Raw genomic sequence first — 24,822 nt, 5'->3', positions numbered from 1 at the left:
TGTATGAGCTTACTGATAACATGCATTAGCATCTATGGACATTGACACATGTTTGGGTTCTGGTCCCCTGATCCACATCAGGTCTTGGAACAAGTTTGGCTAAGTTTGATGTTCCAGAGTTCCAGATACGCGGTACACGTGAGGGCCTCTGATTCAAGGTAGGCCTGAGGGCCCTTGATCTAGGATACACCCATGGACCCTTAATCCAGGGTAGGGCCAAGGGCTACTGATCCAAGCTCAGCCAAAGGGCCCCTGATCCAAACTAGGCCAAAGGGCCCTCTATGCAGGGTAGGCCTGAGGATCCCTGATCCAGGATAGGTTTGAGGGCCCCTGATCCAGTGATGACCCAGTGTCCCAGCTGCAGGGTAGGATGGTGTCCAGATCCAGAGTAAATCCTGTTTCTGGGTAGGCTTCAAGCCCTAATCCAGGGCGTGTGCATCTTAACAACAATTACTTTTGCCTTGCAATTTTTGTGGGTCATTAGTGGCTCGTCTACTACACTGGCTTTGAGAGTGCAAGCAGTTTTATTTCCTCTGAATGAGTTTAGCACTACAGATGAGAATTGCTCTAAGTAAACTTGGTTCTTACCTCCTTTGGTACAGGCTCCCAACAGGTTTACAATATTTAAATGAGGACCAAGGTGACTCATAATTTTCAGCTCTGACATCAGGGCTTGTTTCTCACTGGTCCGAGCAGTAGCTGTAATTCAGAGACAACCAATCAGGCTTTTACTTGCAGCAAGATGATTGGGAGACCTTCAAGATGATGAAATCAATATGTTGATGTATTGATTTAATAGTAACGTTATTAACTGCCCACTCCTTCCAACATGAATACTCAGTAGCAGCAGAGTGTACAGTCTACAAGACACCCTGCAGAAATCTGCTAAAGATCCTTAGACAGCACCTTCCAAACACATGACCCATACCGTCCAGGAGGACAAGGGCAGCAGGTATTTGGGAACACCATGGCCTGCAACTTCTTCTTCAAGCCACTCACTACCTTGACTTGGAAGTATATTCCTTCAGGGTCCTAACAGCAGTGTGGTTATGTCTACACCCTAGGGATTGCAGTGTGTCAAGAAGCCAGCTGATCCAGGGCAATCAGGGATGGGCAATAAATGCTAACCTAGCCCACAATGCATTATACGTTCTGGGGCAGAGATGACTAACCTCCAAAAACCACAACCATCTTCCTCCGTGCAATGTTTCACTCCAAGTAATGGAGCGTTTTTTCCGACAACATACTCCAGTTTTGCTACAGCTCCTTGATGCCACACTAGGTTGAATGCAGCCTCGATGTCAAGGGCTGTCACTGCCACCTCATCTTGAGAATTCAGCTCTTTTGTCCATGGTTGAACCAGGGCTGTAATGAGGTCAGGAGCTGAGTGGCCCTGGTGGAACCCAAACTGGGCGTCTCTGAGCAAGGTATTGCTGAGCAGGTGCTGCTTGATAGCCCTGTAAGTGACACCTCCCATCACTTCACTGATGATCAACAGTACACTGATGGAGTGGTAATTGTCCGGGCTGCGTTTGGTTCTGCTTTGTGTACTGGACATACCTGGGCAATCTTCCACATTGTTGGGTAGGTGCCAGTGTTGTGCCTGGGCTGAAACAGCTCCTCCACACACCATACTTGTGACTGTGGACATACCTTAAAAGTAAGGGCTTATCGCTGGATAGAAAACTGAACAGTTGTTTGGACATTAATAGACACAACATCTATGGGGAAAACAGTTCCACTTTCTCAGAAGGCAAGCGACTATGAAACCATAAGCTATACATAGTTCGAAGGTTGCTTGATGGGATAAATTAAACTTTGCTAAAGGGCATTTGAGAATTTCAGTATAACTTTTAAAAATCAGGTAGGTGAGGCTGGTATTATTAAAGTCATCATGAGGCTGTTAATTTCTTGTAAATATCCAACTGGTTCAATTTTGTCCTTTAGGGACGGAAATTTGCCAATGGTTTGGCCTCCATGTAACTCCAGACCAATGGCCCAACAAGACCTGAAAACTTGTGTCAAACCTGTGATCAATGTTTCTCAGACCAATTAGGAATTGGTAATAATTGTTAATCTGTGCCACATCCATCCCAATAGTGGATAAGCAATGAGCCTGTATGCGAAATAAAGTGGAAAGGACAGAATTGCCCTTCAGACTGAAGAGAGGGCTCCCTTGCAATCAGACCCTAAATGAGACAAAATGTTATGACAGTGAAGACTCACTCTTCAGCATCTTTACAGCAACTTTCATGGTGGAGTTAGAGTGACCAAGTCCATGGGCCATTGCTTCAACCACCCGACCAAAGGCTCCAGAGCCCAGCGTCCGACCTGAAAAAGACAACAAGCAAGGATCAATTCCATTCAAAATCCACAATCCCAATACCCAGTTAACCATTCCGATGCTTTCCCAGCTGACCTTCCACCTCCCAGAAACTCCAGGTGGTACAAAACTCTGCCGCCCTGTATTCCTTGCATCATTAGCTAATTCACTAGCTTGTCATCCTTAGGCAGCCTGTGTGACTCCTGCCTCACAACGTGGCTGATCTATAACTGCATTCATGAGCCACTCAAACTGTTACAGGTGGACTGGTTCCTTCTCCAGGGCAATCAGAGAAGGACAACAAATACTAGCAGGGATGTCCACCTCCCACAAAAAAGTAAAACTGAAGGTTCAAATCAAGTTTAATATGACTTCTCTGATTTTCAACTCTCTTTCTTTGGAATCAAAACCCAACCTGTCAGCAATGGTTGGTGGAATCTTCATCAATTCGATTTCTCATTTCCTTCAGTTCTTGTAGGGAGTCCAGACAATCAATGTTTCAATTTGAAGAGCAGTAATCTTTTCAGTTACACATGATCAAGTGAAATATTTAGGGGAGCAGGGGTAATGTCAGGTCAGGAGATAATTGGGACAGGGAAACTCAAGAAAAATTCAGTCAAAGGAACTCAAGAGGTCATTCCACTTCTCAAACCTGTTCTGACAGTCAATGAGACAATGGATGAACTGTAACCAGATATCACATATGTCTCTTATCCCTTAAAATAGTTATTAGTTAGAAAGTTATATCAATCTGAAGTTTAGGATTAACAACGGGGAGGTGGTTACCTACTAGTGTTAGAGACCCAGGTAATGCTCTGTGGACTCGTGCTCAAATCCTGCTTCGGTAGATAGTGGGATCTGAATTCAATAAAAATCTGGAATTAAGAGTCTCATGTGTGTAAAACATGTTTTGTGATTTCACCCCGAAAGGATTGTTTCTAATTTTTTAGATGATGTGCTCCCCAGATCTAGACTCCACAACGAGTGTAAATATGTTAGATACAGAGAAACTCTGTATTACCCTCACTGTCTTGATAACATAAGCACTGTTAAACTTTTCACATTCCTGGGAATACAATCCTTATTTGTATAAGCACTCCTAGAATTTTTACCTGAGAATTTGGTAAATAAATCCTGCACTTCCTCCAAAGTCAGTAGCTGTTTTCCAAGGCACTGAGAATGGTCTGCAGTGCTGCAGCTATGGTCTAGCCAGTGTTTTTGTTCAGTTAAAGCAAGAATTTTTCCTCCTTTTTGGTTCCATTTTAATTCATCCAGTGGAATTTCAGGTCGGAGAAAGGGGCTCTTGAATGACATCTGCAGAGCCAGTGAGAGACTCATGTCACCTCCACTGGGAAATCTCTAGTGGCCAGGTGAGGTGACTTTCAGTGGAACCTCATTCCTTTACCAATCACAGACTGAACTAGGGGCTCCCTTCCACCAGAGCAAGGTGAAGCAAGCAAACCCAAGTTTGGGATTCCCTTGTAGGAAAACTCCACCTCCTGTCCATGGGTGAATATCAGTGATGGTTGGATGGAGCCCTTAAGCGAGGCATACATGGAAGAAAACCATCAAAGAGTGTGCTTCTCCCAGACTCAATCGAGCAGAGAAGAGAAAATGACAGACACCCCACCCTGCATCCTCCTGCCTTGATTAAATTCCACCTGCCTCAAAATTGGCCCCTCCAGAGGTGGGGCATTGAATGGTGTTCCCAGGCATTATGTTACTAATTAAGTCCTATTGAGGTTTGAGGGTGGAGACCGAAAATATAAACAAGTCACTCTCTACTAACTGAATCCAGCTTGCAAGCCACAAAAAACTCTGGAATGTAACCATTTAGGCAGAGACCACATCTGGATGCAACTAAATTCACCAGAGAGCAACATCTGGATGTTGGGACAAACTCCACGCTAAACATCTGGATACAGTCATACGATCTGCAGACACGGCTGGGCAAGGGCAGCCATGGCACAGGCAACATCTGAATGCAGCTGCTCAGGCACTGGTTGCAGCTGTAAAAACTGGGAGCACGTCTTGATGTGGATATTTGCAGACAACATGAAGAGAATGTGGGGAAGTCGAATCCAAAGTCTGATCTACCCTCACTCCAAGTGTGGCTCTGCATGTCAATAAATAGAGGAGGGAGTAAATGTGAGACCGATGTAGACTTGCAGCTCTAATCCCAAGGCTACGTCTCACATACCTGCTGTATTGTCAAACTGCTTGGCACTGAAATTTCATCCACATGTGCTCTATCACTTTTGTCTTGAAATTTTTCTTCCTTCCAGCTTTTAATTTCCATCCTCCATAAACATTATCACATACAAGCTCAACCTGGTCTACAAGCTTCAAGAATCAGCTCACTGACCTACACTGCTCACCATCCCCCCTCCCCAAGTAAGCCTGAGTCCCCCATTTAAAATTCTCATCACTCCAACCTCCCACTCTTTCCCTATCTCTATAGTTTCCTCCAGAATTACAACTCCCTGTGCAACCTGCAATCCTACCATGTGTGTGCTCCTCCAATTCAGGCCTCTTGTGCATTCCTCAATTTAATCATTGCACTATCAACTCAGTAGGCCAAGTTGTGGAATTACCTCACTCCCCAAATCTGTATAGAATGTACCAAAAAGGAACAGACCATTTAGTCTCAGTTCTGAGGAAGGGTCACCGGACCCAACACGGTAACTCTGTTTTCTCCTTCACAGATGCTGCCAGACCTGCTGAGCTTTTCCAGCAACTTTGTTTTTGATCCTGATTTACAGCATCCGCAGTTCTTTTGGTTTTTATTAGGCCATTTAGTCTTGCCTGTTCATGCTGATTTTCAGGTTCCACTTGAGTCTTCTTCCCTCTTTTCTCCTCTAAAACCACCATCAACTTCCTTCTCACTAAATTTCCCTTAAATACATCTACAGTATAAGGTTCAACCACTGTTTTCTGGCAACAAGCTCCATGCTTATTTTTAATCATTTGAGGGGTCTGGACATTGCTGCTGGTCAGCCTTTATTGCCCTTACCTAGTGCCCTTGAGAAGGTGGTGGTGAGCTTCCTTCTTGAACTGCTGCAATCTCGTCACTCTCTGGGTAAAGAGGTTTCTTCTGAGTTTAAAACAGGATTCCTTCACGGGGCACGCACATCCCTGGCTGGGCCACCATTTGAGACCTGTCACAAACTGCCTTTGAACTGAGTGGCTCAGAGGGCAGCTGAGAATCAATCACATTGTTGCGGGTCTGGAGGCACATGTAGGCCAGACCAGGTAAGGATGGCAGATTTCCTTCCCCTAAAGGACACCAGATAGGTTTCCATGACAATCAATCTGTGTTTCATGGTCACCAACACTGAGGCTAGCTTTGTCCTTCTGCATTATTATTGATTCATTGATTGAATTTCAATACTCCAGCTGCCTTGCTGAGTTTTGAACCCAGGTCGTAGATCATTAGTCTAAGCCTCTGGATTACTAGCCCAGTCACATTATCGCTGTGCCTCCACAAATTCTTTGTTGAGTTTTTTGGGGTCTATCGTTTATTGATGTTAGGCTCTTCCCTACAAAATGAAGCATTCTTTCTGCACTCACTTTTTCAAAACCTTCTCATTCTATCAAATCCCCTTTCCTCTTTTAACCTCCTCTAACATCTATGCTCAACCTTCAGATTCTGCTCCCTACATTACAAGATAACTTACTATGTTGAAGGCGTTATACAAATACAAGTGATATTTATTTTCCTGGATGGATCACCGTGGTTTCATACCCAAAGACAGCTGGCTCCTGGGGAACTCCCAGCTTGAGTCGTACGGAAGCTGCATTGGGTCAACGTAAATGTACTCGTGTCCATCTGAACTGATGGATTCAATGACCTTCCAGCGAATTTCATAGCGAGGTTTCTGCACAAAGCATGGAGAAATAAAAAAACTGGTTAAAGAGACTAAATTAATACATAAGTGCCTGGAAGACCTCACTCCCACTCTTGAGCCTCCTCCGACAGTTAATTGATCTGTAACAACTCAATTTCCCCACCTTTGTGCCACAGGATTTTGTTCAATGACGGTTAAAAGGGCTCTCAACCTCAGTTTTAGAACATAGAACAAGTTTTGAACATTTCAATTGACTCTTACCCTATCAAATCCCTTAGACGCTTCAGTAAGGTCACATCTTAATTCCTTTTACTCAAAACTAGCTTTTGCAACCTTTCAGTATAATTTGCACTCTTTTTATTTTAAGTATATTCCATGGAATCTTCACTGTTTCTGATGTGGCGTCCATCAGTATTGCAGATAGGGTTTAGCCACAGCTCTGCAACAACTGTAGTACAACCTCCATCCCTTTGTGATAAATGTCAATATTCCCTGAGCCTTCTTTACCACTTGCTCAGAATCACTAGAGGGGTTCGGTGAGTGACACACACGCGCACACACACGTGCGCACACACACACACAGACACACACACACGATATTGGGTGAAAAGGAGCCAAGCTGGGTTTATATTACCAAAAGGATTCATCAGTCAAGCCAAGGGGAGACAGAAATGGGTTGTATATAGTGGAATAAATGTGCAATTGAGAGCCACTGTCCATAGAGTCTGTGTCCTAGAGGTAGTCAGTGCCTGTCAAATGTGGACTGTAGCAGTTTCAGGAAGGTAGCTCACCACCATCTTCCTAAAGGCTTGCTCAGCATGTGATAACCATATACCCTGAGTGTATCAAAAAAAGGCAATGTGTGTGGAACCCAAATCCCAGTGAAAGTCAGTGTGTGGGAGCCGTAGCCCACTGAGCGTCAGTGTGTTTGTGGGACCCATACCCCTGTGACATTCAGTGTATGTGTGGGACCCATACCCCTGTGACATTCAGTGTATGTGTGGGACCTGTACTCCAGTGAGAGTCAGTCTGTGTGGGACCCTGTACCCCAGTGAGAGCCGGTGTGTGGAACCTGTACCCCAGATGAGAGTGGAACTGGAAAACATGTGAGAATCAGTGTCTTTAACTGGAAAAGAAAGAAAATGTGTTTTTCATTAGTAAGTACCGAAGAGGCCCTCAGCCAGAATTGAAACCTGCTGCTCTTGAAATAATGAATTTTTCTGCAACATTTTGGAACGATCAGCTGACTATCGCTAGCATTGGTATCAAATTAAACAAAGTACCTCTTGTCATTTAACATTACACTCACAAATCAGAAAGAACAGAAATACTGGCTTTACACCAGGTTCTTGCTCTTGAAAATATTACCATGAGGAAATGACTTTACTGGTCTGCAATGTACTGATTTTATTACTGATAATATCAGTAGTGGAGGGGCAGATGCTGCACTAGTGCAATGAAGGATGACATCAGAGAGAGGCACGTGCTGGCACGGTGAGGGATAATACCAATAATACCAGAGGGAGGCGCTATCTGGTGCAGTGGATGATAGTTTTAATGAGCGATGTTGTATGAGTGCTCTGTGTTTATGTTCCAAAGAAATATTCCTTTGCGAAGTTTAACTTGCAAATGAGCCAAATACATATGACTACACACTCTCTGAACTGAAGCACTCTTTCTGCAGATTTTTCTGCAGATTACCCTGTGCTAGATACATCAGTTTAGCAGTAAATAAATTCACTAAATATCTTCAAGAGCAATGGTGCATAGTAACTGAATAGGTCAATCAGTCTATTGAACCTGTGCCACTATTTAATACGACTGTGGCTGATTGTGCACCTCAACGCCTTTAATTGACAGTACCTCCATAATCCTTTGTGCCATTGGCCATCATAAGTCTATCCATCCCCGCTTACATGTGCTTAGCAAACAGAATCGACGTACCTCAATTGTGTTACACTTAGATAATGAAAGAATGTTATCACAAGGTGCCCAGCTGGGACTTTTTAACAGAACAAAGAAGACAGAAGGATAATAAGGTTGAAAGTCAGGGTGGGCAACAGAAATCAAAACATGACAATGATCCACAAGTCCTCACTGTACAGAAAATGGAGGAAAATAAGATTTACCCACAAACTGAGAGTATCCGAGTTGGCTAGGTTTGGGCAAGCAGATGGTCATTCTATTTCGAACCCATCTATTCATGGGGTGGTGAAGGCCTAGTGGTATTGAACTGTTAATCTGCTGATGCAAGGAAATGCTCTGGGGACCTGGGTTCTGATCCTACCACAGCTGATGGTGGGATTTGAATTTAATTAAAAATAAATTTGAATTAAAAGTCCAATGGTGCCCATGAATCAATGGTCAGGAAAAGACTATTTAGTTCACTAATGCCCTTTGGGGAAGGAAACAGCCATCCTTATCTGCTCTGGCCTACACGTGGTTCCAGACCCACAGCGATTTGGTTGACTCTGAACAATTAGGGATGAGCAAAAAATGCTGGCCGAGCCAGTGATGCCCTTATCTCACGGCTGAATAGAAAGAATCTATTTCAAATTTGAAAGGTTGTCTGGAGTCAGTCCCATACTGAACTAAGAAAAATCAAGGCTAGATTTGAACAATAATAAAAGAAGACTGCATTCAGGAACGCAGCAGAACCAACTGAACAAACCTTAAAGCAAGTTTTAAACCGATATTTATAAAGGAACATTAAACATCATGCTGAAAGCACAGAAGGAGTGTGTTAAATTAAATGTAAAGTGAATTTATAAAAAAAAAGGAATAATACCAAATCTCCTACTGAACTGGAAAGCCATGAATCTCTCATCTGAGTTCAAACTTTTGAACCAAAGGATTCAGCTATACTTCACCGAGCAAGGAGATGAAGAACTGCTTAGGCAAACTGAAATGTTATTCATTGCAGCTGGTAACAAGGACTTATACAGAGTTAATACATCAGAGTTATCAGAAAAGGGCCAGAAAGATTTGGAAAGTGCGAGAAGATCAGCTGCATGTAAGATCCAACTTTGGAATTCATTGCTAAGAATTGATGCCCCACAGGCAAAACCACATGAATTAATAGATCTGTTTGTCAGTAGATGCTATAAACAAGGGTAATGAATGAAATTTTTCAAAGGCTGAACTGTTGGACCAGATAATGGAGTTGGTGATTTCCTTAATTCCTATTGAAATCTTCCAAAATGACCACATTGATTCAGTCCAGGATTTACACCCGTTGTACTTAACCAGATTTGCTGCTACGTGAAATGAAACAACTCCACAGAAGCTGGTATCCTATCACCAAATCTTCATTTATATGTGGTGAGTAGTTGACCCTGATCCTGCTCCCTCAGAGCCAGCTCTCAGAGTGAACAGAGCCTCTGACATTCCTGTTTATATCTGTCAGCCAGGGCTCTATGGTTGGGCCAGATTAACAGCCCCAATCAGGGAACTCATATTTTATGAGGTCCACCAGGCTTACCTAATGGGAATCATTACATGAAGTTTCAAAAGGCAATGCCAACTTGCACCCCACAGAAGATGCAATCCATCATTTAATATTGCCAGAGAGTGTACTGATCACATATAAGAAAAGATTAAACAGGAACTGGATTACATGGAATGCAATGGCATCATTTGCTATGTGGGTCACTTCACAGATGGGGGCAGTACAAATATTTGCACATGCAAGAAGGAAAGTACACTAAAGGTATGTCAAGGTTGAAGACATCTAAAGCTCCCCTTAAAGTCCAGAAAGAAATTGAATCCCAAGTTCACAGGAGCTGAATTCTTTTCCAAGCTGGACGCAAAACATGGATATTGGTCAATACAATCCATACAATGTCAAAACAGGACATTTGGCCCATCAAGTCTACACCAACTCCCCAAAGAGAATCCTACCCAGAGCTACCTCTTTGCTGTAACCCTGCATTTTCCATAACCAATCCGCCTAGCTTGCACATTATGGGCAATTTAGCATGGCCAGTAAACCTAACCTGTGTATCTTTAGACTGTGGGAGGAAACTGGAGTACCTGGAGGAAACTACACAGACACAGGGTGAATGTGCAAACTTCACACAGACAGTCACCTAATGATCCATCACGTCACCACTCACTGAGCAATGCAATAACTATGGAATCTCAAAATTCGGAACACCATTTGGAAAGTATTGATTCCAATGACTAACTTTTGGTTTATCTATCAGTTAAGGTTTATTCCAGCATGATTTGGACAGACTTGTAGAAAATGCTCCTGGATGCTAGTGCATTATGATTAGTATTGCGTGAATTGATGAAACCAAAGAAGAACATGATGCGGGCATTCACACCCTATTGGCAATTGCTCATTTTCAAGAAATGCTGGGTGAATGCAAGTTGAATCAATATTTTCAACATAATCAGGTTGTAGAATGTGTCCTGACCCAGGCAAAGTTGAAGAAATGTCACAAATGCCTACCCCACAAGACAAAGTAGAACGGCAGAGGCAGCATGGATCTTTCTTGGACCAACGCGTTCCCAAATTTTCTGACAATACATCATCAATGAGAGAGCCCCTAAAGAAGAACTTACCATATGCATGGCAGGAAGAGCCAGCAACATATGCACAAATTTCACAAACAGACATACTCAGCAGAAAACTGCACACTGCGGTGCTACAATTCCGCAATCACAATGCTGCAACTCAAGGTTTCACAGATTAGGCTAAGAACATTCATCATGCAAGATTACAAAGGAACTGTTTTTAGATCCAAAAGTCAGTTGTAAGGATTTATTCCCATGAGAGCATGAAACAGTTGATCTAATATTTGGCATCGCAGGATTCCATATGTACCTATTAAGTCAGTAGTTCACTCTGGGAACACATTACAAACCACAGGAAATGATTCAGTGCAGCCATTGTCAAGTGCATTACCTTTTACCACAAAGACTTCTGGTAAAAGTGCAGGGATATGACCTTGACATTTGCTGCAAACCTAGCACCAAAATAACCTCGAAAAGGAGGAGCAAAATGCCTGTCCCGAATGTGAATGCAGACCCAAAAACAGAAGCTGCTGGAAAAGCTCAGCAGGTCTGGCAACAGAGGAAATGTTTCAGGTCGAGTGGCCCTTCCTCAGAGCTTCCCAGAACAGTTCAGAAGAAGGGTCACTTGACCTGAAACATTAACTCTGATTTTTCTTCACAGATGCCGCTACTGACTTGCTGAGCTTTTCCAGCAATTTCTATTTTTATTTTAGATTTACAGCATCCACAGTTCCTTCAGTGCTTTGGATGCAGACACCACTGACATTCCATCGGATCTACAAGAGTTAGCATGGACATCACATGGATGATGTGCTCAAAACCAGCCTGCTGCACTTTGGTCAACATGAATATGTGCAACTTCAGCTGGAGTTAGAAAATGACCCACAATTGAAGACACTGTGGAAAGTTAATATAGAAGGATAGCCTGCTCTTTTATCCCCATTTTGATTTAGTCCCTTCCCCTCCCCTTTGATGATTTGCAATGCACCTAATGGGCTTTGCATATAAATTGATCAGTTGGAAATACGGGTGATTTACTGGTGGTGGTTAATCAATGAAAAAAATTGCCATGGGTGATTTGGTGATGGGAAAAACAACAGTGTGTAAGAAAACGTCTAGTTACAGACATAAATCCAAGAATAGTCAGAGGGCTCTTGTGGCCTGGTGATAGTTCCCCAACCCCTGAGTCAGAAGGCCTGGGTTCAAATCCCACCTGTTCCAGAGATGAGCTAAAATGCATCCTCATAGGTTGATTGGGAAAGTATCTATAAAGGGAGGCTCTGACTTGATAAGGGAGTTGCCAGACATCCTCCAATGTTTTTGGCCTTACTGAGATGAGCTTGATATCTCAAGTGGCATTACTTTAAAAGAAAAACAAGTCATTGTGGACGAAGGGCATGTGGGCATAGGTGGCTAACCCATGATACTGTCTATTGGGCAGTTGACATTGAAACATGTGGGCCATGCCCAAACTCTCAGGTCACTTTGACCCAACAAATCTCTTGTGGACCATGTAAGATAGACAGTGGGAGAATTGAATAATAAACTGAAGAGGAACATGGACAGACAGGGAGTAAGGTTAAAAGAAGAGCCATACGCAGAGCAAGAGTGAGAGAAAGGGACAGGGTAGAGGAGGAAGGAATTGAAAGTTAGAGGGCACATAAGGGTTGTTCACTACACTGAGGATTATGGCTAGGGTTAAGGGTTAAGGCTTGCCATGGTCAAGCCTAGTGAGTCTTCTCATTTTCATTATTTTTAAAGTTTAATCTCTTACCTTCCGCCAAACCACAACCAGGACCACTAATGAGATGACAATGATGACCAACAAAACCAGGATGGTGGCCACAGTGACCAGTTGAGACTGGATACCTAATGGAGGAAAATTTGGGAAAGATGAATTGTTTCACTCCGTAAGGAAGTTTGTTAGATATTGTAAACAACCAACAGTGGTTCTGTGCCATGAAACACAGGGAGACATACATGGCATAAAAGAAAAATCTTGCATTTCTGTGATGGCATGCACAAACTTTGGATGCCCTGCTATACTTTTCAGCTAATGTTGTAATATCAAAAATGGGACAGCTCAATTTGCACTCAGCAAACTCCCCAAATAACAACAGTTTTCCCAAGAAACTGTGCAACACTGGCTGTGGAATAAATATTAGTTCCAGGACAGCAGGGAGACCACACCGACTCATCTTCAACCAGCAGCCATGGGATCATCCACATAAGAGGGCAGATAGAATATTTGTTAATTCATTCTAAAGGCAGTGCAGCACTCTCCCTGTATGGCACCGGAGTGTCAGCCTGGAATAGTCACTGAGGTTTCCAAAGTAGGCCATGAACTCAGAACCGACTGGTTTAGAAACAAGAGGTCTACTTTCACTGAGTCACTGAAAGGCCCGAATATTTGGATAATTTCACCATTTTGCTTTGTTAGTGAGGAACCTCAGCCATTATTGTTCAGTATCAAACACTGCACTCTCTGTTCTAGAGCAGTATGGGTACAGTCACTGATCGACCCACAAGGACCACACAAAGGATAAAAATGGTTAGAAACACTCATTGGATGAGACAGTACAGTATCTATTCAAACAATGAAGATCATCATGACATATGGAGACTTTTATCATTTATACCTAGTTTCACAGCATTGGGATCACAACACACACCTGATATTTAATTATATTTGGCAATAGAATCTATACAACGACATTCTGTTAAGTCTGGGGCCACAATATCAAACAATGAGTTGTGTTCCTACTCACTGTCAGATATTTTCACACAGGATTTTGGGATGTGGGTGTGTCATTCTTCTTCCTATCCAACACTAGTGACCCCAGTTGGGCAGCTGATAGTTGTCAATTGGAGACCAGACAGTTCCACATGAGGAAGACGAAGAATTGCACACTCCATAGTTACATTAAGCTGGCATGTCCATACAATCTGCTTTCATAAAGCAACCCTTTTAGCTCCAGTAAAACTACACTGGACTCCCTCAAAGGATAATATATCTATCCTGAGGTCCAGAGTCAAGAATTGAATGCAGATATTCTAGATGGGATATCACCAGAGCTTTGTATGGCTGTCATTTAACTTTCAGACCTTGCTATTCCAACTTTGTGAGTGGGAGCTGACCCATTGCTTCTCTCCAGGTCTGTCATTATTCGCTTGTCACTGTGATCTATCACTCTACTCTTCGCACCTCTGTTTTCTCCTGCCATCTCTCTTTACCACTCCACTGTTTTGGTCCCCCCCACTCCACCCATAGCCTGTGGCATCCCCATTCCAATTCCCAGCCCAGAGTATTGTACTCACCATGGGAAATAAGTTTGACATCTCGGCTCACAATCCCAAAGCCATTCGTGGCAGAACAGCGCATCGCAGCAGTTTCATCTAAATTCTTCCGGATTAGGACACTCTCTACACGGAAGACCCGGTTTCCTGGCAGCTCAGAGGTCCGTTTCTTCACCTGGATTCCACTCGAGTTGATTTTCAGTGGACTCCACTTCCCCACCTTATTGTTGCACCTGGAATAATTTATCAGATTCCATGGGAAGGGAATGACTGTAGTTGAGGGAAGTTGGATCAAAGGAAGAATGGCCAATGCTCAGTACACCCTCTAACACAAGCTGGCAGAAGTTCAACAAAGGAGCAGGGACCAGGAAGAGCTTATTCCAACCTTTGAGCCCTTGTTGTATCCAGTTCAGTCATGGCTGACCTGTATCTCAACTTCTTCTGCCTATTTTCATTCCATTATCCTTAATACCCTTACCCTAACACAAATTATCATTCTCAGTTTTAAATTTTTCAACTGGCCATCTTTTTAAAAACTTTTATTGGGTTCAAAATTTCTCAGAACCTTTGTGAAAAGATTATCTTGAACATCCTGGCTCTGAGTATTAAATAATGTCTCTTTATTCTGGACTGCTGTTGAAAGTGTAGTGTTTTTCTCTTTCCAGCCTATCAATTCTATCAACATCTAAAACACCTCAATTAAATCTGCATCCTAATCTGCTAAACATGAAGGAATACAAATCCAGGATATGCAACCTGCCCTCTGATTTTAACCTGTTTGGCCCTGGTATCATTTGGGTACATGTGATTAATAAAATTAAGAAATGAATTTTTTTAGCAAATTTCAAAAGAACCATGAGAAAGAGAAACCCATGGATAGGGATTTCTAGTCAAAGTTCTCTCGCTCCTTACCCCAATTCAATTACGAGAAGATTGAACATGTATGACCTGCCGTCTGAGCAGGGAATTTTGGTAAAATCTGCAAACCATGACAACTTTACCCCAGGTGCCTTGTGTTGCGATCTAGAAAGAGGAGAGTGTACACTGTCTAACCCTAAAAAGTCTTACAGTGCCTTGGAGCAGCGGAACTTTTCAGTTCATTCTCAGGATGTATATTTCTCTGGCAAGTGCAACATTTATTGTTCATTCCTAGGTTCTCCAAGAGAAAGTGGTGGTAAGCTGTCTTCTTGAACTTCTGCAGTCTGTGTGATGTAGGGACACACAGAGTGCCACGAGGGACTGAGTTCCAGGATTTTGACCCATTGATGATAAACTTAGCTATCTGTGGACGTGAGTTTGCTCGCTGAGCTGGAAGGTTAGTTTTCAGATGTTTCGTCACCATTCTAGGTAACATCATCAGTGAGCCTCCGACGAAGCGCTGGTGTTATGTCGGAGGCTCAGTGATGATGTTACCTAGAATGGTGACGAAACGTCTGAAAACTAACCTTCCAGCTCAGCGAGCAAACTCACATCCAGAACCTCAACCTGAGTTACAAATCTTCTCAAAACTCGTTAGCTATCTGTATTTGTCCAGTTCAGGATTTAGATGGGGGCTTGGTATTTCTTACTTCATCTGTCCGTTTCACCCTTGTCTTTCTCGATTGACAGTCAAATATCAGGTAACTTGAGAATTTTCAAACTTGCTTACCTTTTTAGGTCATGGCATGTGTACCAAGTGACTTCTGGTAAAGGCGATCCCTCAGTAACACAGGTCACAGTTTGGATACCACTGGGTTGGTGAAAGTCATTGAGTTCCAGGATCCTTGCTGGCACTGTGTGTCGAAGGAAAGGCAAGGGGAATGATAAATCAACATATCAGATCCCATTCACTGTCTTAGATTCTCGTTATACATTACTCTCTATTTTCTCCTTTTGAGTTCTTTGGACTCGGAAACTGATGAGATTGTTTAAAGCTTGATGTGCAGGGAACAGCAGTGGTGGAATCAGCAGGATTCACTTAGTTCAGATAAAATCTGGAATTTTTACAAAATCCTGGTTTGTAGAATTAATGGGAAAAGTCAGGGAGAGGAAGAGTCCCATAATTCGGAGGGAAGATTGATGGAGAGGTCCGACAGGTTGGAGAGGAGAATAACAAAGGGGTCCCACAGTTTGGAGGGAAGGTTGAATGAGGGAAATAATCCCGCAGTTGTAGGGCATAGGTTGGCTGGCCAGAATTTGCTGCCCATCCCTAGTTGCTTGAGAAGGTAGTGATGATCTGTCTTGTTCAACCACTGCAGTGAAGCATATATCTCCAAGTCAGAATAGTAGGTGGCTTGGAAGGGAACTTGTGCATGGTGCTGTTCCATGTATCTGCTTCCCCTGTCCTTCTAGGTGTCAGAGATTGGGGATTGGAAGGTGCTTTCTGAAGATTTTTTGGTGAATTTTGGCACTGCAACTTGTAGCTCATCCACACTGATACTACTGACTGTCATTAGTGGAGGGAATGGATGTTAGTGGATGTGGTACAAACGAAAGGTGTGACTTGTCCTGGATGGAGTCAAGCTTCTTGTGTGTTGGTTGGATCTGCACCCATTCAGGCGAGTAGGGAGTATCATAGAATCCCTACAGTGTGAAAACAGTCCATTTGACCCATCAAGGCATACCAACCAGCATCCCACCTAGACCCATCCCTTTCCCTATTCCTGTAACCCCGTATTTCCCATGGCTAACCCACCTAGCCTGAATATTCCTGGACACTACGGGCAATTTAGCATGGCCAATCCAACCACCTTGCACATCTTTGGACTGTGGGATAAAACTGGAGCACCCAGAGGAAACACACTGCTGCTACCAAACGAAGATGGTGGAGGGAATGGATGCTTGTGAATGTAGTACCAATCAAGCAGGCTGCTTTGTTCTGGATGGTGTCAAGCTTCTTGAGTGTTGTTGGAGCTGCACTCACCCAGGCAAGTGGGGAGCATTTGTCACACTCCTGACTTGTGCCTTGTAGCTGACAGACAGGCTTTGTGGAGTGAGGAGGTAAGTTACATTCTGCAGTATTCCTAGCTTCTGGCCTCCTTTTGAAGCCAGTGTATTTTTTAAGGTGAGTCTTGGTGTTAGAGGTCACGGCATTGCAAATCATTTCACAATAAAGTATTTTGTGAAGTGTTGTTGACAACATAATCAAGGAAATTAAACAGCCAATTTGTGCATGGTAGGATCCCACAAAGTGTAATGTGATAAACAACCTCTTCCCTGGTGGATACTGTTTTAAGTGAATAAGATAAAGAATTGAAGAGAAAGAGTTTGTAGGACTATGGGAAAAGAAGAGGGTGTGGGGATAATTGGATAGTCTCTTCAAAGAACCATCACCAACAGCGATAGCCAAGAGGCCACCTCTTTCTGTGCTGAATGGTAATTGGTTGAAGAACGAACGTGGGTCAGTGCACTTCTATAATAAACTGTGAGGGTATCTTTTATGTTTCTCTGGGAGAGGCACCATCTCTCTTCCCCCTAGCAGCCAGAGTTGTGAAAGGTAATGGGTTCTTTCACAGCGAAGTAGCATAAATTTCTTACCATTTACTCTTAAAGAGAAAGTAAACTCCTTTTTGCTGTCAGCATTCCAGACTTGAATGCTGTAATTCCCAAAGTCTTCCTCCTTCACACGGATGAGATGGAGCACGCACTGATACCTGGTGATGGAGGGGAGACGGCAGGGAATGATATGTGTTAGTGAGATACAGGAATATTTAGCAGGAGAGGGAATAGGATACTGTGACCGAGATTAAAACAGTTTAGTCTAACTGAGACTTGAAGACATATTTTGATTACAATGTTACCTTTCTCAAACTTCTCCACTGTCTCCACACAAAGGGAGATATTTAACTCACTGGGCAGGAACCCTGCAGACTGGGGTGGAATTACCAATAACAAAGTGTGGAGCTGGATGAACACTGCAGGCCAAGCAGCATCTCAGGAGCACAAAAGCTGATGTTTCGGGCCTAGACCCTAGGCCTGCTGTGCTCATCCAGCCCCACACTTTGTTATCTCGGATTCTCTAGCATCTGCAGTTCCCATTATATCTGGAATTACCAATAATGCCTTTTATTGATTCCTTCCTGTCCACTCTCTCTCCCCATTGTTACCCTGTCCACTTCTTTTTACCTTTCACAACATATTCAAAACATTATCTTTCCTTTGACGTACAGAGGGGAAATGGTGAAAGGCTTCGCAGGCTGATCAGACTGTTCAACTGCATCATGAATACTCCTTTGGTGTCAATATGTTCTGCAGGGACTTGAATCCAGAGATTCCGACACTGAGGCAGTGATGCTACCTGTGTGCCTCAGACCTCTGCACCCTACCCCTGTTACCATTTGTGGATTTTAATGGAACATAAAATTATGCAGGTGTAAAACCGTTGTCAGATTGAATCCATGAGGTGAGTGTTAATTCCCCTCAAATATATTATTTTCAGAATGCAATACCCTGACAAAAGCAAATACATTGATCTTAGTCTTGAAAGCTCCTGTTAACACCCAGCACCCATCGTCTTTGTAGGCAGAGAGCTCTCAACATTGTGGAATCTTATAAGTCAGTATGAGGCCATTCTCATAGAAAGCGCGATTCACTGCCTCACTCTTTCTCCACAGCTCTGCAATGCTACTATTCTGTTCCCTCTCATGTGTTTATCCAGTTCCCTCTTAATTCCATCTATACTGTTTGCCATACCTACTTCCCCCATGGTGATGACTTCCACATTTTTGCCAGTCTTTGGGTAAAAACACAATTTCTCCTGAATTCACTACTGGATTGATTATTGATTATTATGCATTTTTTTGCCCCAAGAAATGTATGGAACAAATGGAAATAATACAAACATTTACCTGTTTTTGCTCAGGGATTTGTTGCTAAAGGTGACTTGATTGGACTTTTCGTTGAATGGTATGTTGTTCTTCAGCCACATGACAGTGGGGGCTGGGTAGGCCGTTATATTAACTACAAACATTTTCACCTCTGACAGCTCTGCATACTCAGTGGCACTCAGATTGGTGTTGAGATGAACAAATCCATTTTCTGTAAAGCATTACACAGTATTACAGCACAGAATGATGCCATTCATTGTGCCTGTCCTAAAGCAGTGTAGACCAGATTAGACAGTTACCCAATTAGTTCCACAGCCTCTAGCCTTTTCTCCATGCTGTTCAGCAAAGATTCTCCTTTCAAGTGTTGATTCATTTCCCCTTCAAAATTTACAAATAATCCCACCTTCAACAACTTGTTGAGTGAAAAATATACCTATACATTTTCTCTGTGATTCTTTTGCCAATTATTTTAACTTGGTGGGCCCTGTTTACTAATTAATCTGCCACTGAATACAGCTTCTCCTCATCAAAATGCTGAATGATTTTGAATACTTCCAATAAAACTCCCCTTACTTTCCCCTGTCTGAGAAGGATAGCCCAGATCCTCAAGACGGTTTCACCCCATTTAAGATCTTGTGTAGCACTGGGGTGTACAGGGTTACAGTTCATTAGTATTCAACATAAAGCAGTCTAAACTAGGAACATCTGAAAGATAGTGTTTTGTCTTCTGGTCATTGTGATGGGAGACCTTTCTGACTCTGAAATGATTCTGCCTTGGGCCAGGGATATTTTAACAAGAACTTTCATTCTGGGAAGAAAGAAAGATCACTTGAGTTCACAGGGCTTTCTCATCTTGACTGATCTAAATTCGACAAATCCACCTTCTCAATTTATTCTCCAATTCCTACATAAAAACGTGGGTGGTCTCTTTGCCCGAGTTATACCATCCTCTTTCTATGCTTCCCTGGTTGCCTAAACCACAACAGGGTGCTTACCAGGGAGGCAATGGCCTCGTGATATTATTGCTGGACTGTTAATCCAGACACCCAGCTAATGTTCTGGGGACCCAGGGTCAATAAATTCTGGAATTAAGAATCTAACGATTGGCCATGAATCCATTGCCGGTTGTTGGAAAAGCCTATCTGGTTGACCAATATCCTTTAGGGAAGGAAGCTGCTATCCTTCCTGGTCAGGCATACATATGACTCCAGGCACACAGCAATGAGGTTGACTCTTAACTGCCCTCTGAGCAATTAGGGATAAACCCTGGCTAACCATGTTGAATTCTTAAAACGTTACCCCATCTAAAAGTCTCCAACCATTAAGTTACATTCCGATGATTTCTGAACCCTTCCATCAGCATTTTAGGAAGAAGGTGAAGACTTGGTTCAGGCATTTTTAAAAGTTTCATTCATGAACTTAGATGATGGTGATGAGATGTCTGGAGATCTGTTTTAAACCACTGAGGTGAAGAGTTCAGGGTATTAAAAAGGAATGTGGAGAGAACAACAGTGTTGTTGCTTAGTGACAGGGGTCCAATAACATCTGGTGAAAGGCAGAACAATCCAGAAAAATCTGTCAGTCAGTCATGTGATGCACGCCAGAAAATGTAGAAGTGCTGAACACTACGTTTAGGGCACTTATCTAGGTGATCTGAAACTAAAGTAATAGTGAGTTTAGTTTGTAGATTATTTGCACAGTCTCAGGCAGAGACTCTAGGTGAAGGGACAAAATGTTGAGTGGCTGCACCGAAATTCACTGGGAGGAAGCCAATTGCAGCTGTCCCAGCTGGAGTCTGACTGAGAAACTGGAGTGTGGAGATGGTGGTGGATCTTCGTTGAGCTTTGGATCTTTGCAGGGATCGTGCTTACATGAGAGAAAGGGGCAGTATGAGTTAAATCTTTTTCTGATATTTGAAATGAAATCTTTCCAAATTTTTGTTTAGTTCAAATAGCTTCATTTTTTCTTCTCTCGTTTAATAAATATTTTATTCTTCATGTTAAAAATACATAGATAGCCTCTTACGAATGTGTTCAGAAAGTGATCTCTACTGTTATACAAAATTAGGACCTAACAAGCCAAGTTTTACTCTAAGCTCTGACTTGTCCAGTATTAACATCAGCTGGGATCATTCTGCATGTGACAGAAAGAAACATAGTGGATATTTCAACGAAGTTCATAACGATCAAATCACTATTAGAAGCAGGAGTCCACACTGTTAATTATTTTCTATTTCATAATCAACCTGTTCAGAGACATTATTGAACACCTCTGGAGCTTGTGGGATGTAAGGCCAGGCCACCTGGCCCAGGGATAGGGACAGTGCCACTGCACCACTAGCAACCTAATATAATGTTAACAATATCATTGGTGTTAAGTATATAAAGTTGGAGGCATTGATTAATTGTAACTTTACTGACACAGGGTGAGAGTTAAGTTACTTGTACAGATTCGAACTGAATAAATCTTTAGTTGTTTGGTAGTTTGTGTAGTTTGTAAGAAAAGGACACATTTTGAAGTCTATTCTTGTTGTTAATTAAATCATATATGTATATATTTTTGTCTGAAAGGGTGAAAGATTAAAAATTTTGATGAATTGTGTCTTTTTTCAGCAACGCTCAAACCTTGACTGACAAAGATTATTTCTAGTTTCTTCTTTCTGTCAGAGTAGCTGATGGAAGACTCAGGCAAAGTAAAGTAACTTATGTTTAACATGAAACCAAGCCAACTCAATCGATAACCAGACAGATTTACTAGTACAGCATGTACAATAATTCCCACCCAGACTGACCACTATCCCCCACAATCTACACGCTTGAAGGGATAGCAGTGAAGCTGCCAATTTCATTGAAAAAAGCTTACTCACTGACAACTGTAATTTGCAGAGCCTTCTCTTCAAATTGATTTTGAGCGTAGTACCCTATAACGCTGCAGTTGTACCATCCAGAATCTTCCAGTGTGGCGCTTTCCAAGTAGACGGTTGAGTTCACTTCCTGAGCCCCGTCAGACACAATTATTTGAGCTTCCTGAACAAGGAAGGGCAGAGAGTTTTGGTTTTAATTCTACTACTAGGAAGTATCAGCTGGCAAGATATAAAAGGGAAGGAAGCTCTGTGGGAGAGTCGGAGGGGCAGTATGAAGCCAGTGTTGATTTGTTGCAGGCTCCACTGAGGGAGTGCTGCACTGTCAGAGGGTCAGTACTGAGGGAGTGCTGCACTGTCAGAGGGTCAGTGCTGAGGGAGTGCTGCACTGTCAGAGGGTCAGTACTGAGGGAGTGCTGCACTGTTAGAGGGTCAGTACTGAGGGAGCACCGCACTGTCAGAGGGTCAGTACTGAGGGAGTGCTGCACTGTCAGAGGGTCAGTACTGAGGGAGTGCCGCACTGTCAGAGGGTCAGTACTGAGGGAGTGCCGCACTGTCAGAGGGTCAGTGCTGAGGGAGTGCCGCACTGTACAGAGCGTCAGTACTGAGGGAGCGCTGCACTGCCAGAGGGTCAGTACTGTGGGAGTGCCGCTCTGTCAGAGGGTCAGTACTGAGGGAGTGCTGCACTGTCAGGGGGTCAGTACTGAGGGAGTGCTGCACTGTCAGAGGGTCAGTACTGAGGGAGTGCTGCACTGTCAGAGGGTCAGTACTGAGGGAGTGCCGCACTGTCAGAGGGTCAGTACTGAGGGAGCACTGCACTGTCAGAGGGTCAGTACTGAGGGAGTGCCACACTGTCAGAGGGTCAGTACTGAGGAAGTGCCGCACTGTCAGAGGGTCAGTACTGAGGGAGTGCTGCACTGTCAGAGGGTCAGTACTGAGGGAGTGCCGCACTGTCAGAGGGTCAGTACTGAGGGAGTGCCACACTGTCAGAGGGTCAGTACTGAGGGAGTGCCGCACTGTCAGAGGGTCAGGACCTAGGGAGTGCTGCACTGTCAGAGGGTCAGTGCTGAGGGCGTGCCGCACTGTCAGAGGGTCAGTACTGAGGGAGTGCTGCACTGTCAGAGGGTCAGTGCTGAGGGAGTGCTTCACTGTCAGAGGGTTTGTACTCAGAGTGTGCTGCACTTCAGATGGTGCTGCATTCCTGTTGTAGCTGTGAGGGTGGGGTTAATATTCAGGTACAGCTGCACTGTTGGAGTTGCTGTCTTTTAGTTAAAACGCTCAACCATGAAACAGTGTCTCTTCTAGGAAACTTCCCTCCCAGGAAATTAGTTTTCTAAAAGCAAGTGCCCTGGCTAATATATCTGCTATGGCAATGTTTAGCGGAACGGGTTAGAGGAAGCTTTGCTCTGTTTCTAACCCTATGCTGTACCTGTCTGCGGAGTGTTTGATAGGAACAACATCGGGACAGCTTTACTCTGTTTCAAATCCCTTGCTTTCCTTGCACAGGGCATGATGTTGGGGACAATATAGGGGTTACTTTACTCTGTATCTAATCCCATGTTTTTCTTTGCCTGGGAATGTTTGCTGGAACCAGCTGATATATTTGAGATATTATTGCTTGATCTTTCCAACTTAGCTGGTTATGTTAATAAAGAAAACAATTTTCCCTGAAGATTTTTAACTATTTTTAAAGTGTGTCACTGTTGTCACATAATGATTATGGCATGGTGGCTCAGGGGATAGCAAAGCTGTTGCGCAGTGCAAGCCCCCTCAGTTTGATTCCACCCTTAGGCAACTGACGGTGTGGAGTTTGCAAATACTCCCCAAGTCCGTATGGGTTTCTTTCAAAGATGTGCATGTTAGGTGGATAGGCCATGCTAAATTGCCCTGTAGTGGATTAGCCGTTGTAAATGTGGCATTACAGGGAAATGTAGGAGACTTGGTCAGGGTGGTTTGCTTTTTGGAGGGTTGGTGCAGACTTGATGGGCCAAATAGCTTCTTTCCACATTTTATGATGAGCATGCTAAAGGTGTATAGTATAAATTATCATCATTTGGGAATTTGGATTATATTAAAATAAAGTTGGGCAGATTTTGGTTTCGGCTATGTAAAGGAATTTTTATACGAGATCAGAAAGTCATTTGGCAAAATGTCCTAAATACATCACTTTCAAGAACGCACATGACTTAGTAAGTGTCTGGCCAGATAGCTGTGGTGATAATTGATGATGTGATTGAACTGCTGAGTTTATAACATACAGAGAAAGCAAATGATCAGGAAACTTGTACTTTTGTTTGGGTTCAGTTCAAAGAATGAGATTCCAGTTTCATCCCAGCAGAAGAAGTGCAGAGATCTGATTTCATTTTAGCCACAGGACAACTTGTTGGGCTTGTAGAATCTCCAGGTTTTGAGAGTCTATAGCAGTGTTTGCCTGTCAGAGCTAAAGTGTAATCCCTGCCATCAAAACAAGAAAGAAGTCTTAAACCTTGCAGCATATTGAAAACTGGAAGTGTCACTTACATAAGAAATAAAGAGTTAATATTGGTTCGATATTTTCCTGGGATTGAACATCTGAAAAACATGTTGCTGGTAAAAGTTTGAATCACTGCTTTTGCTATTAAGATTCTTTTACATTGACTTACATGTATATGGTTTTGCTTGCTTTTTCTTTTATGTCTATTGTAGCATTATTCTGTTTAAAAAAACAGCCTCATGACAATATGTTCAATGGGTGGTTACTGTGGGAGATATTTTCTAAGTCAACCTGCTCAGAGATGTCATAACACACTTCTGGAGAATAGCAGATGGGACTTGACCCCAGGTCTCCTGGCCCAGAGGTAGGGACATGACCACTGGACTACAAGTACCCTTTCACCACTATGATAACCCCATTGAAGACATAAAATACATGATCTATCAAATCGGGTTTCAGTGCGAGATCTGATTGATCATACTAACAATTGGGACCATAACACTCATTAAACCTTTCACAAACTCACCTTCAACCTCGGACAGTTCCATTTAAAGTCCAGCAAGTTGGTATTTGCGGTGCAGGTAACACTGATGGGTTCTCCCAGTTTGACCACGGTGCTTGAAGCATGAAGTTCAATATAAAGATCATCAGGTGCTGAGAAAGGGAAATGGCAATGGTCTTTACATTGTGGGCAG

The 24,822-nt window shown here is 43.0% G+C and overlaps 1 protein-coding gene across 1 annotated transcript in view; it reads right to left on the bottom strand.

The window, feature by feature from the left end:
• Positions 1-24,822, bottom strand: part of pdgfrb (platelet-derived growth factor receptor, beta polypeptide) — a 93,241-nt gene that overhangs the window by 20,945 nt on the left and 47,474 nt on the right. The window contains exons 5-14 of the mRNA XM_059650560.1: positions 24,654-24,781; positions 21,661-21,820; positions 18,816-19,005; positions 17,506-17,621; positions 15,638-15,761; positions 14,011-14,222; positions 12,467-12,561; positions 6,069-6,201; positions 2,227-2,331; positions 589-699 (exon numbers count right to left, since the gene is read on the bottom strand). Of these exons, the coding sequence (XP_059506543.1) occupies positions 589-699; positions 2,227-2,331; positions 6,069-6,201; positions 12,467-12,561; positions 14,011-14,222; positions 15,638-15,761; positions 17,506-17,621; positions 18,816-19,005; positions 21,661-21,820; positions 24,654-24,781 (1,374 nt within the window). The remainder of the gene's footprint in view (positions 1-588; positions 700-2,226; positions 2,332-6,068; positions 6,202-12,466; positions 12,562-14,010; positions 14,223-15,637; positions 15,762-17,505; positions 17,622-18,815; positions 19,006-21,660; positions 21,821-24,653; positions 24,782-24,822) is intronic.

This window comes from Stegostoma tigrinum, chromosome 13, assembly GCF_030684315.1.
Source record: "Stegostoma tigrinum isolate sSteTig4 chromosome 13, sSteTig4.hap1, whole genome shotgun sequence".
Taxonomy (NCBI): Eukaryota; Metazoa; Chordata; class Chondrichthyes; order Orectolobiformes; family Stegostomatidae; genus Stegostoma; species Stegostoma tigrinum.
Note: the sequence above shows the minus strand (reverse complement) of the source record. Positions and strands in the feature narration are given on the sequence as shown.